Genomic DNA, 15,062 nt, shown 5'->3' on the forward strand with positions numbered 1-15,062 from the left:
CGGAAAGTATTTTCGTTAAATAAAGACTCACACACAATATCGTCTTGAGATAAAAATTAATTACTACCTTTTATTTCTTCAATTTCCCAGAATTTCTTTAACTGGTCATCTTCAGGAATATGACTTGAAAGTTTACACATGACTGTTTTATTATTATCAATTGGAAGCGCACCTGTTACTATCCATCCAAATACAGTGTTAACTAACATATTATTTCCCAATTTTATTTTTTCGTTTAATAACAAATCCCAAAATATATTGGCGCCCAACAATAAATCGACTTCTTGTGGACATCCAAAACTGGGATCAGATAATTGAACATGTTCCGGTATCTTTAATGTACTAGGATTAAAATAAGCAAATGGAATATTACCAGTTATTACAGGGACGACTAAACATGAAATTGTATATTCATGATCATTAACACAAGAATAAAGAGAAATAGAACATTTTTTATTTATATAAGATACAGATTTACCTATTCCAGAAATTGAGACATTGGTAGGTAACAATGGCATTTTTAGTAAACTACATAGCCTTTCAGTTATTATATTGGATTGAGCTCCACAATCCAGCAGTGCTCTTATTTGATGAAAATTGCCTTGGTTGTCTTTAATTTGACATGAGACGGTAGATAACAGTGAATTGGCGAAAGTTTCCGCTTTTAAAATCGTGTTTGAATTATTGTGGTTTACAACTACATTCATCGAAGTTGTTGGTTCATTAGAAGGATTATTTGCCTGGGGTACTACATTATATTGTTTGTGAAGCAGTGTATTGTGCTTCCTTTTGCATATTGTACATTTGCCGTGTTTACAATTTTGTTTATCATGACCTGCAAGTAAACAATTTTCGCATAAGTGCAAATTTTTAATTTTATGAATTCTTGTATCAACATTTAAAGCTAAAAACTGAGGACACTTATAAATTGTATAAGCTTGTTTACAATAATTACAGGACAATGATTTATTTGTTGATAAGAGCATATGTACTGGATTGTTCTTATTCTTACTTAAATTGCCTATGGATTGAGTTGATTGTTGAGACTCGTCTAAACATTGTAAAATGTCAGATTTGTCTTTCAAGAAATTCATAAATTCGTCCAAAGTTGGTAATTCAGAATGATATTTCATTTCTTTCCAGTCACGAATCGTATTTTTGTCCAATTTATTGGACACAATATAAATAATAAAGGAGTCGTATAAAATATCTTTAGTTAACTCTAAGCCTTCTAGCGATGTTAAATGTTTAGAAATTTCATCAATAACTTACGGAATTGTATATAATTTTCTCTAACAATATTTTGCACACTTAGAATAAGCTTGAAATGGCTATCGATTAAGAATTGTTTTTTATCAAATCTTTCACCTAAAAGGTTCCAAGCTCTTTCAAATGGTTTGTCTGTACTGTCTAAACCTTCAATAAATCGAGAAGCGTACCCTTCTAGAGACGCCTTTAAAAACTGAAATTTCTGATTCTCATTCAAATTTGTATTGTCACATATGATAGTTTTAAAATTGGTTTTAAATTGAAGCCAATGATGAAACTCTCCATCAAAGCTAGGTAATTTTAACTTTGGTAATAAAACATTCTGAAGAGGATCAAAATTATTCGACGAAATGTTGTTAACTGAATTTGAATTTTGTTCAACGCTTGTATCTAGACGTGGTTGTAAAGTTTGTATAAATTGTTTCAAAAAATCAAAAGCAGCATAATATCTATCTTGAAATGTATCGCGTTCATTGAATTGTTCATCTAAGTCATCCTCTTTACATTCAGACTCTATAATCGATTGGATTTTGTCAAATTCATCTAATAAATTTAAGTGATTGTCGTATCGCATTTGTATTTCATTAAATGCTAGAACTGATTCGTTAATTTTATCTATGAGTTTTTCTAATAATGTAAGTTTTTGTTTAATTGTACCTCTTTTACGGTATAAAATAGTGAGGTCAGTATTCTCTATTGGGGGCATTATTGCAGTTTAAATTGTAATTTATTATCAAAAAATAACCTACGACAGAAAATTGCACCTTAATTGTGATGAAATAGCTGCTTCAATTGCTTAACATTGATTGTACCTTCTTACTAGGCTTAAAATTGTAAGTAAAGTAGTAATTTGTATCTTTTAAAATAATTGCATGTGATTTTTATAAATCAAACTAATGAAATTGTATTATAAATTGCCTAGACTGAATAGAAAATAAATTGTATTATTATAAACTGTTAAATTGAAAATTGTAAGAAAAATACGTCGCATATCTTGTTGCGATGTAAAATACCGCTAAAATTGTCTTAACACATTTAAATTGTAATTTTTATTGAAATAATTGAATCATTTTTCAATAGTTTATTGAAGAGTTTCGACCATTTCTGATTAAATAGAACAAATGATCCTAAGATAAAGGAAAAAATAGAATAAAATAGGAATTGTATGGAAAAAGTACCTGAATTGCAGTCGTTCAGTCAGTTAGTCACTATCGCTTGTTACTTCGCTCGATATTTTTCTTCGCCTCTTCTCTGGGCCACTGGACACACTCGATTGTTGTTAAATTCCAGATAGTTTTTACACTGTTTAGATATTTTTCTATCTTATATTTATCTGGATCGAAGACCAAAATGTTTAAAATTCTTTGCTGGTTCAAATAAACTAATTGTTGATATGTGGACTGTATTATTTATTAATAATATTAAAACATGTGTTAGTTGGGTTTTAATGGCGATATAACAACAACACATTTCTAATTAATACAAAAATAGAAAAAACTTTCTGTTGGGCGGCGTTGCCACGTTTTCGACTTATTTTAACATAATAAAAAATTATTCTAAAGATTAATTTTAACAGCGGTATTCCCCCAAAGCACGCCTCCGAATAAAAAACGGTTGTTTTAGCAAAGGGTAAAATACTACCGAACAGCATATAATACAACAAACTCACCTCCACTTGAAGATACATAACCTAAAACGCACAGACCTCACTTACGTTCTGCAATACACTGAAATTCTAACGAAACTTTCGGCGGATGTTTGTTTCTAATGGAAGAACACATGCAATTCTACCACGTATTTAAGAAGTTTATAGATTCTGATTAACCTGGATGCGCGTTATTCCCCCGTGCGCGGTATTCCCCCGACTTCCCCTACATTGAGCTTATGCGACAACATCCACATAATATCTAATTGTTTAGCTGTAATTAAATTTGCAGGAACTTTGAGTGCGGAAATGTCAAGCTCATTCCAAGTTGCTATTTTTAATATTTTTGTAAATGGGCGCATCTCAAAAGTTATTTCTTCAAAGACTCGGCTTTTCCGGTTTCTCGGTGTTAGAAGCGTAGATTCTGATGTATTGCTGCATACAGTTTGATTAGAAGCTAGATTTTCAACTTCATTAGCTGCTGAAGATATTGAAGGCATTGTATCTGCATTTAGAGCAATATTTTGAAAAATTATTCCCACTGTATCGTGAAGAGTATCTTTTCCATTTAGTGTTTCGACGAAGTGATCAAAGTTATCGAAGGCAACTGCCGTATTTAAGTCCGGACGACGTAAGATAACTCAGGGCACACGAAAGTACTGTTAGCCGTAGAAAAAATTAATTCGGTTTCTAATTCTTCAGTATAAGTAGTATACGAACAACAGTGCCCATTTTTAGATAACAAGTTGATTATTGTTTTGCTATTACACAAGCTTTTGACTGCTAAACCTAAACTTATATGTTTGGAAGTTTTGATTTTATGGTTTGAAGCAGCGTAGATAATATCTTGTCTAATAGAAAAAATTGCAAGATCGTTATTTGTTTTCCTTATTTTACGTTTTTGCCTCGATAGATGCGAAACATCGCCCATAACAAATGTTTCCAAAAAGCAGGTTAAAAGTTCTGGCACATAATCTAATTCACCTTTAATTAAATCTTCAGCAGTGCAATCATCGGATAATTTTGTTGTCGTACAATTTTGAATTTCCTTTCGGAGTTGTGCTGCAACCGAACGAATTGTCCCCTTCATTGCCATGCTTCTAAATAAATCACTATATGCCACAATATCAGCTGAAATCGGAGCAAGAAACTTCTTTTTTTCAGCATAAATAATTTTGTTCGTTTTCGAAAAAGTATCCATGATCTTACCTTCTAAGTGGCGATCGGAAAATGAACTGCTGCTAATAGAATCCGATAACAACTTGTATTATTCATTTTTTTCAACAACCAATTATTCTATCATTTCACGCAGCAATTCATTAGCTGTATTCGAAGCATTGCGTTTCTTTATAAAATCACTTTCTTCTTTTTTATTAATGTCTCGCAGATCCTTATAGCATTTATGACAAGGAATTGCAGAAGTATCCGCAAAAGAACTGATTTTCTCCAACATCTCAATGTCATTGTGTTCTGTAGACTCTCCAGCATGTTCTGGTGCATCAACACGTGCTTGTTCACTTTCTGGAGTAATTTGATTTTGGCTTCGAAATTCTGATGGTATTTTGATTGCTGTAAAAAGTTTATAGCACTATCGTTCAATGAGGTTTCTTCCGAAAGTTCAACAGTAGCATAAGTGTTGCTCCATCTTCTGACAACAGGCTTCACTTTGCGATACTCCAAAAAAGTTATACACTATTTGAAAGTTTCTGGAGTGAACTTTTTAATTTTTTCCCAAGTTTCTTTTCCACAAAAAACACATTTCACACTTACGTTACTCATTATTGTAATGAATGTAAAACTAATCGCATTAAATTCACAAAACAATTACAAAACACCACAAACAAACGAAAACGTCGTCCACCAAAAACGAGCATGCTATTGTGATCAGCTGAGATGCCATCACGGCGGCAAACGTTAGTTTAGGGACGGTGCGACAGAGTGAGACATAGAGAAAGAGCGAGAAAGAAAGAAAGACGCGGAGTGGGGAATACGCAGCTCTCAGCCGCTGTACGCTTTACCTTTGCTCCATGATTCTACTAAAATCGCCCCATGAAAACTGTCAGATTATTAGTTCTTTGTAATTCTAATAGTGTTTCCTTCAAAATTAAAAAAAATTGAAAGGCGCTCGAGTATTTCAAGGTGACGTTTTTTTTTACAACTTCGAGACTCGCTTGTTTCTTAATGTAACGCTCAAATTGTCAGATTATTGAGATATACAATCTTCTCAGTGTAATTAATCAACTTTCTCTTAATCTGACGCGCTCGAGTTTTTCTATGGATCGATTTTTTTTACCAATCAGACGAGTTCCCTTCAACACACCCCACCATATGGAGGGTTCATACTTGGTAGAGGTACTTTAAAGGATGCAAGGATTCTTCCTATATAATTTTCTGACACGCTCCAGTCACTTCACAAATCCCCACTTGGGCTCCACTACTAATAGAAATGTTGCGTTTAACCCCTATCGAACTGCATTCAAGTATAACGTAGAAATCGAGTACAGTTCACAATAAATCGTTGCTATTGGACCAATGAACGGTGTACGCCAATATTGTAAGGCATTTAAGTTTAAAAATGAAGCTCATGGATTGTGTTGCGCGAGCGGTCAAGTCAAATTGACGCCATTGGAATTATTAAATTCATTGATTTCCGAAAATGGGCCAGATTCTAAACATTCAGCAATACAATAATTGTTTTCAAATGACGTCTTTTGATGCAGCAAAAGTTGTCTAAGAAAATTTTATGCCAACTTTCAATATTCAGGGTCAAATATATCATTCAATAGGTTCCTTATTGCCAACGCCAACACATTATTTTTTGACATTTAAAAAATATTTTTACCAAAAATTTTATATCATATCTTATCAAATTTATATAATATTTATCGATTATTTTTAATCATTTTTCTTCTGATAATGCTTCTATTCGGAAGCGAAACGTCAAGATAACATTCTAATAAAAAAAATCAACCTATGAGCTCAAAAAGTTTGAATTATTTATATAAATAAATTTCTTTAATTTCTTATTTCTTAGACCTTTTGATATGTTTATGTTTCTAAATCTTCTTGATTTTAGGTCTCTTCTGTTTAAAATTTTTTTAAAAAGATAAATTTGATGTTTCAACTTTTTCAAAATTTGCCTATTTATATTGATCAATAGATCACTTTCATCATGAATATCAAAATAAGAATAAAATCAAACTAGAACTTTCTGCTAATAAAAAAAATTAATTTTTTCTTAGTCCTTACATCTCAAATATATACCAGTAGTCAATTAAATTATTTGTATTTTTATTAGAATGTACACATCAGAGCTGTAAATTTTATTTGAATTATTTAGGTCTTTTTTATCACTTATAGATTTTATACTATTATCATATTTATTAAAGTAATTCGATAATTGTTTGTAAAGTTCTTATACATATTGTAAGGAAAAAGGTTTTATGTTTGGATGTTTTGTTTTTAAATTGATTGTAGTATGTGTTTATCCTTTTCTTGAATATGTGTTTTATCATTTTTTCCGGATAATTATTTTCTTTCAATGCAGTTTTTACTTCTGGAATAGCTAAGCATCGAATTTCAGGATCTGGAACCTAACCTAACCAATATATATTCATCTACATTCATAACGACCTATCCTATTGAAATTTAATGTTATCCATAAATTAACCAATCAATATTCACTACAACTTATCCTTATCTAACCTATAAAAATTCAACGTCATTCATAATATAACCAATTAAAAATTAATAAAAATTCCTATAGTAACAAAAATTAATATTTCAATTAATCAATATATCTATCAACATCAATTTGAATATTGAATTTTGAAACCTATGAATTTTTACAAGAATTGATTTCATTTAAAACCACCGAAAATCTCAATTGTAAGTAAAAATTTTATTATTGTTATACATTTATGATTATTTATATATACAGGGTGAGTCGGGAGGAGCGCACCAAACTCTAGGAAGAAGTAAAAAACTCATATGTTCTTATCCGATTTTCATTTGTTTTCAAGTTATAGCATATTAACAAATAAACAAATTATCACATAACAATTTTCTTAATCATAGCGTTCTTTCAATAAATATTCAAAAATACCGCCATTGACTTCTAAACATTTTCTGCTTCGTTTACGAAGAGCGTTTGTTGTTCTCCCAATTGATTGATTTCTTTCTTCTTTAATATGGGCTGCAGTATTATCATATTATTCTCATCCAGCCCCATAAACAAAAACCTAGTGGTGTGTGGTCTGGGGATCTTGCTGGCCAATTAATAGGACCTCCACGACCAATCCGACGCCCTGGAAAACGTTCGTCTAAATGTTGCTTGACCTGACGAGTGACATGTGCAAGAGCTCCATCGTGCTGATAGTATATCTACATTCTAGTATTTACATCCTCTAGTAGCCCTTTTAATTCATTTTGTAAAAAATTTAGGTAGTTGTCCCCTGTGAGACGATTCTCCAAAATGAAAGGGTCAATTAAATAACTGTCAACCACACCACACGTTTACAGAAAATCGATGTTGAAAGTTGCTTTCGACTGTTGCCTGGGGATTTTCGCTCGGCCATACATGATAGTTACGAGTATTATTAATGCCATCACGGGTAAATGCAGCTTTATCCGTAAAGAGTTTACTTAATCCAACACGATGATTATTATTTATCCACCGACAAAACTCCATACGGATATCGTAATCATCTGGTTGTAGGTGCTGTACTCTCTGTACGTGATAAGGATACAAGTCTTGTAGGTGGAGTGTGTTTATCATCCTTTTTTGTGGAATTCCCAATTGAGTAGCAATTCTCCGTGAGCTGGTGGTTGCATCTTCTACTAGATGCAGAATATTTTTTAATTCTACCAAATCTTGTCGAGTAGCGCGTTCAGATGATATGTTAGCACTGGGAAGCTTAACAGCCTCGCACAATTTGTTAAAAACTCTAATAAATACGTTTTTAGCAGGATATCTTTGGTGTGGAAAACGTTGACGATATTCTTCAGCAGCAGCTGTAGCATTTACATTACAGAAACCATAAACTGTAAACCATATTTTAAATTTGAATAAGTATCTGGCATTTTGCAACACTAACAATCACATAAATTCGAAATTAAACGTTAAGTTACTGTTCACTGTACACTGACAGTTCATCAAAACGTCAGAATTATCAAATGCCTTCGAGACTCGAATATGGCATTATAAAGCAGTCTTTGCCAGCTATATTATGAGTAGTTTTTCATTGAGAACGTGGTAAGGAAAGTGGACTAACTTCAATATATTTTCCGAGCTTTCGAATACTTATGTATTTATCGTCTGGGACTGAAATTATGGTTAAATACAAAATAAGAAATATGTATAAATATATAACAATAATAAAATTTTTACTTACAATCATTTAAGATTTTTGATAGAAATATTGATTAATTGAAATATTTATTCTGGTTACTATAGGAATTTTTATTAATTTTTGATTGGTTTAATTCTGAATATGGCTAGAATAGAATAGATTGAATATTAAGTGTTTGACTGTATGCTATTTTAATATTGTGTTGTTTAAAGATTCCAGAAAGTTTAGGAGTAACTGATTTTATATATGATAAATGTGTAAAAATAGATGGAGTAGAAATGTTAGAAATTATGTTTGAAAATGATGATTCAATGTTCCTGTCAATGTCAAAACGAATTTTATATAATTTTTTATGCACATCTTTTAGGTTTCAAAAAACAAATTCTATAAAAATTCAATGCCATTAACAACCAACTAATCTCACCTAACCTATAAATTTCAATTTCACTTATAACGACCTAACCTATAAAATTGTCATTTATATTCTAGCCAATGAATATTCAACTACATTCATTATCCTTATCTAACCTATAAAAATTCAACGTCATTTAAAATCAAACCAATCAAAAATTAATAAAAATCCCTACAGTAACCAGAATAAATATTTCAATTAATCAATATTTTTATCAGTCAATTTGAATATTGAATTTTGAATTCCATGGGATTAAAAATTTTTACAAGTTTTAATAATATCAAAATCACCGAAAATCTTAAATTATTGTAAGTAAAAATTTTATTATTGTTATATATTTATACATATTTCTTATAATGTATTTGACCATAATTTCAGTCCCAGACGACTTTTCTTTAAGTCTTTATCATATTTTGAATTTGAAACGTCAAAATTTATCTTTCTTTTAAAAACTATCAAAAAAACTAATTTTGAAACAGAAGAGACCTTAAATCAAGAACATTTAGATAGATATATATATATATATCGTAGGTTATTGACCTACGATATATATATAAGTTGGGATTTTAGCTAAGATCCCAGGATAATAGGCAGAACACCCCGTATCTAGGAAACTAGCAATATTTATATAGAATATATATATATATATATATATATATATATATATATATATATATATATATATATATATATATATATACATTCTCCCAGAGTATTAGACAATAGATTATTCGTCGAAAAATGACCAAGCGTTTGTCTATTCTCCTGGGACTTTAGCTAAAATTCGGATAACAGACTATTGGGTTTACAGAATAATATAAAAAAATAGGATAAAAGAAGTCTTATTTATTTATTTTTTGCATGTCAATCATTTATTGCAACACTTGGTGACATACATCTTGATTTACATTTTATTTTTAAAACAAGAACACCGGTTTGTTCCACATTTGCGGGCTTGCATCCACATTTTTTAGACCCTTGTCCTTCCGAGACTCACTGCATGGAAGATGCTTCTCGTAATGATATTAATTTTCCTTTATCGACATCGCTTATATCCAATAAACCAGCACCTGCTTTCCTTATATCGCTCCAAGGTAATCAACCGTTGATTATTCCATCTTTCGCCCCGACCTGATAAATACCATGCCGCGTGTTAATAATTGCGCAGACAATTGAAGGTAAATCAAGCTGTCCTCGATCGACTGTTAGAGCTAATAGTGTTATATAATCACCAATGGACAGAGTTGGAAACTTTTCTTCCCAAAAATTTTTCATTTTTTCAGCTGCTTTCTTCTGTCTTTCAAAACATTCTGGTTGTCAAAGAGCTTTTCTCCCCGAAGGCTTAAAAAGCAGATCAACTCTTTTTCCGTAGATAAATCTAACTCTACACACTTGTGCATTTTCATATCACAACTATTACAGTAAACAGAATCATCAATATTCAGTTCGGATTCGTAAACACCACAAGTCACCGTATTTATCACCATCTGATCTGCCTCGAAAATATACCAATTAGTCATAGGCACCTCTCGAGTCTTTTTTTTAAAGGTGGATTGCCTTAGTCTTTCTGAGGTGTACCATCGTTTGATTGCCTTAAAGTGCTTTCCAGCGTTTGATACACGGGTTCTTGTTCTGAAATCAAATTTATTTCTTGACATACCACTATCCACTACTATGTTATTGATATATAGAATTTAGAATATAAAAATTATTACCTGCACTTCAAATCAGCCTTGGGACCAATTTTTTTTATTTTTTTCTATCATATCAAAGCATACTTTTAACGTCAGCATTTGCCCTTTCAACACTGTCTTGGCTCTGAGGAAGTCGTAGTCAACCATGGACAATCTTACATTGAGGCCAAATTCTTCTCAACTTCAATATGACAGCAGCAGTAAACTCCCGTCCATTGTCACTGTGTAGTATAGCAGGCGCTCCGAAGGTGAAAATTTTTTTTGATAAATCTTCAGCGACATTAACTGTATGCTTCGACTTGAGTGGCCTTAACTGCAAAAATTTTGTCGTATGATCCTGGTAGTTCATCAACCATTTAAAACCGTCATCATCACTGGACTGAAAATCAATGAGGTCGACTGGTCCTCGACTATTCAATCCCTGAGACAAAATCGGCTAAAGCGCTACACCTTTCCTCAGCGTTGACATCTTTTTATTACAAATTTCACAATAACCAGAAAAAAATTTGAGTGCAACAATCGATATTCTATATTTAGTTTTTAAATGGTACGCCATCTTATCTCGTCCTCCATAATCAGTCTGAGCATAAGCTTCTAAAGTTTTCTCATAATAATCTTCTACAGGTACACAGGAAATAACAGCATCTGTTTGTTTTTTCTTTTTACGATTACGTGACATTCATTTTCTATTAGCAATAGTTCATAGCTATTCACATAATGATAGTAAGTATTGTAAGCTTTGGGTCCAACTTCTTTGTCTGGAGAACCAGCGAGTAAAATTTGCTTTACTTTGTCTAACTGTTCTTTATCCCATATACCGCGATTACCTTTCTGACTATTAAACAATTATTTTAGCTCCTTTTCAAAATTTTCACGATCAACAATGATCTTTTCCATTCTAAAGAATTTTTGCAAATGACTTTTCAAGTTTACGTATCGACTAATCTGACTAATAATGTACAAAACTGGACAAGACTGTATGTTCGACAGAAGCGACAGCACGACTGATGAATCTTAAGACAATCAGAGAGATATAGAGAGAAAATAAAAACAAACATTGAAATTGGCTTCGGTATTGCCCTTTTCGCTAGAAGTATAGGCAGCAGATAAACGCTTGGCCTTTTTTTTAATAGATATTCTATTATCCAAATTTTAGCTAAAGTCCCAGATAGACAAACGCTTGGTCATTTTTTGACGAATAATCTATTGTCCGGCATTTAGTTAATACTCCGGGAGAATAGGCATGCGTGGCGCGCCATCAGCCAACTGCCTATTATCCTGGGATCTTAGCTAAAATCCCAACTTATATATATATCGTAGGTCAATAACCTACGATATATATATATATATATATATATATATATATATATATATATATATATGAGCGTTTTCTTATTGGGAACGTGGCAATGAAACACCAAAGTGGTCTAACTTCAATATATTTTCCGAGCTTTTGACATATTAATGCATCTAAATGTTCTTGATTTAAGGTCTCTTCTGTTTCAAAATTAGTTTTTTTGATAGTTTTTAAAAGAAAGATAAATTTTGACGTTTCAAATTCAAAATATGATAAAGACTTAAAGAAAAGTCGTCTGGGACTGAAATTATGGTCAAATACATTATAAGAAATATGTATAAATATATAACAATAATAAAATTTTTACTTACAATAATTTAAGATTTTCGGTGATTTTGATATTATTAAAACTTGTAAAAATTTTTAATCTCATGGAATTCAAAATTCAATATTCAAATTGACTGATAAAAATATTGATTAATTGAAATATTTATTCTGGTTACTGTAGGGATTTTTATTAATTTTTGATTGGTTTGATTTTAAATGACGTTGAATTTTTATAGGTTAGATAAGGATAATGAATGTAGTTGAATATTCATTGGCTAGAATATAAATGACAATTTTATAGGTTAGGTCGTTATAAGTGAAATTGAAATTTATAGGTTAGGTGATATTAGTTGGTTGTTAATGGCATTGAATTTTTATAGAATTTGTTTTTTGAAACCTAAAAGATGTGCATAAAAAATTATATAAAATTCGTTTTGACATTGACAGGAACATTGAATCATCATTTTCAAACATAATTTCTAACATTTCTACTCCATCTATTTTTACACATTTATCATATATAAAATCAGTTACTCCTAAACTTTCTGGAATCTTTAAACAACACAATATTAAAATAGCATACAGTCAAACACTTAATATTCAATCTATTTTTACTAAAGTAAAAGATAAAACACCAATCAATAAATTGCCTAACATAATATATGGAATACCTTGTTTAAATTGTGACAAAAAGTTCATTAGTCAGTGGAATAACTTCTCACAAGAGTGATAGCAGATTATATCCTAATAGATGTTCTTTAGTGACTCATGTCCATTTCGAAGGACACAATATGAATTATGAATCTACCAAAGTTATGACAACTGAAAGAAACTACAAAAAAGGTTTATATTTAGAAACAACATATATTGCCCAAAATGATTAATGCATTAATAAGAAAACTGTTTTAAATAACCTTAATGCAATTTATGTATATCTTTTAGATTTCGAAAAAACAAATTCTATAAAAATTCAACGCCATTAACAACCAACTAACCTTACTTAACCTATAAATTTCAACTTCACTTATAACGACCTAATCTATAAAATTTATTGTCATTTATATTCTAGCCATATTCAGAATTAAACCAATCAAAAATTAATAAAAATTCCTATAGTAACCAGAATAAATATTTCAATTAATCAATATTTCTATCAAAAATCTTAAATTATTGTAAGTAAAAATTTTATTATTGTTATATATTTATACATATTTCTTATTTTGTATTTAACCATAATTTCAGTCCCAGACGATAAATACATAAGTATTCGAAAGCTCGGAAAATATATTGAAGTTAGTCCACTTTCCTTACCACGTTCTCAATGAAAAACTACTCATAATATAGCTGGCAAAGACTGCTTTATAATGCCATATTCGAGTCTCGAAGGCATTTGATAATTCTGACGTTTTGATGAACTGTCAGTGTACAGTGAACAGTAACTTAACGTTTAATTTCGAATTTATGTGATTGTTAGTGTTGCAAAATGCCAGATACTTATTCAAATTTAAAATATGGTTTACAGTTTATGGTTTCTGTAATGTAAATGCTACAGCTGCTGCTGAAGAATATCGTCAACTTCAATATATTTTCCGAGCTTTTGACATAATTGACAAGGATCATGAAGTGTATTGAAGTAAATGGTGGGCATTTCGAGCATATATATATATATATATATATATATATATATATATATATATATATATATATATATATATATATAAATTTGCCCATGAGTGATTTTAACTTTCCTTTAAACACGGATGTCGGGTCAGCTAGTTTCCAATAAAGGAACATTCATTAGAAAAATGATAAAATGATGAAAAGTTGCATTACTATTCATAATCTCACAAATCGCACTGGGTCATTCTGATTTATTTTCTGTATCAAATATATAAGAATAGAAATATTGAGACTGTCAAAACCTTACGAGCAGAATTAGGCTAATATTCTTGTACTTGTTTAAGGTTCCTTATGACTTAAGTGTGACCTGTGTGATGAAGATGTTTTTTTTTCATGAAGCTGATTAAGTAAATCCGCTGTTCTTACATACATTTTCAAAAAACAAGAAAATAATCCCAACTCTTTCTGCAAGTATTCAAAAATACCTGATTTATTAATTGACAACCAAGTTAGACAAACTGTGTTTAGTATCAAATCACTGTTTGCAATATTTACTTTTAATGTGTCAGAAAGAAAAAATAAGTTCTTTTTGCATAAAATATATCCATATTAAAAAAAATCGACATTTTCATTCTGCAATGAAAAATGATTTCTTGTTTCATGGTTTCATGGACGAAAATAATTGACCAATATAATTTGCAAAGATATTTACAATCTTTTTTTAGATAGAGAAAATGAAGAACTGGAAGAGGATTTATTGGACGTGACAATGGAAGAAATTTTATCTGATGGTGAAAATAAAGGTAATTTTAACAAATTATTCGATAATAACGTAATTCCATTTTCTTGTAGTTACAAATGAATCCCAACAATATACTGCTGAAAGTATTGAGATTGTTGAATATGTTTTTTACGGGAAGTGGTTAATTGGTGGTAACATTTAGTATATATATGTAGGTCAAGTTAGTAAAATTGAGTTTAACTGAATTGGTAATAATCATACTGAGACACTACCACTACATCAACACTTAAAATTATACTGTCTGACGCTCTTTTCAATAACCAAGTTATCGTCTTCAGAGATAAGCTAAAGATAAACTGAAATTTATTAACTTGACCTATCTATTTATACTATATTTTCTCATCAGTGAACTTTTCCAGCGAAATTTTCCAGAAAATATATTTATTTCTAACTAGTAAACTATAGAGTGTGCTGTAAAGAATAGGCCCTTCGTCCATATTTAAACTGTTCTTACATTTAACAATTTCAATGCTTTTTAAACAATTTTACATTATTTAGATTCATTTTATGATTATGACTGACAGCGTGTGCTCGGCAATACCCGATTTTTCAGTTCGTCCATATTTTAAATACCACTGATATTTTATCCAATGAATATTTTAATATATTGCTGGATTTTATAAATTACCTAACCAAACCTAACCT

At 30.6% G+C, this 15,062-nt stretch overlaps 1 protein-coding gene across 3 annotated transcripts in view; it reads left to right on the top strand.

Annotated features, from left to right (window-relative positions):
* LOC130443585 (transcriptional regulator ATRX-like) overlaps positions 1-15,062 on the top strand; it is a 108,035-nt gene that overhangs the window by 26,466 nt on the left and 66,507 nt on the right. For all 3 annotated transcript variants that reach the window (XM_056778331.1, XM_056778330.1, XM_056778332.1), the window contains one exon: positions 14,341-14,418. In XM_056778331.1, coding sequence (XP_056634309.1) covers positions 14,341-14,418 — 78 coding nt within the window. The remainder of the gene's footprint in view (positions 1-14,340; positions 14,419-15,062) is intronic.

The sequence above is a fragment of the Diorhabda sublineata genome, chromosome 4 (assembly GCF_026230105.1).
Source record: "Diorhabda sublineata isolate icDioSubl1.1 chromosome 4, icDioSubl1.1, whole genome shotgun sequence".
NCBI classification, from domain to species: Eukaryota; Metazoa; Arthropoda; class Insecta; order Coleoptera; family Chrysomelidae; genus Diorhabda; species Diorhabda sublineata.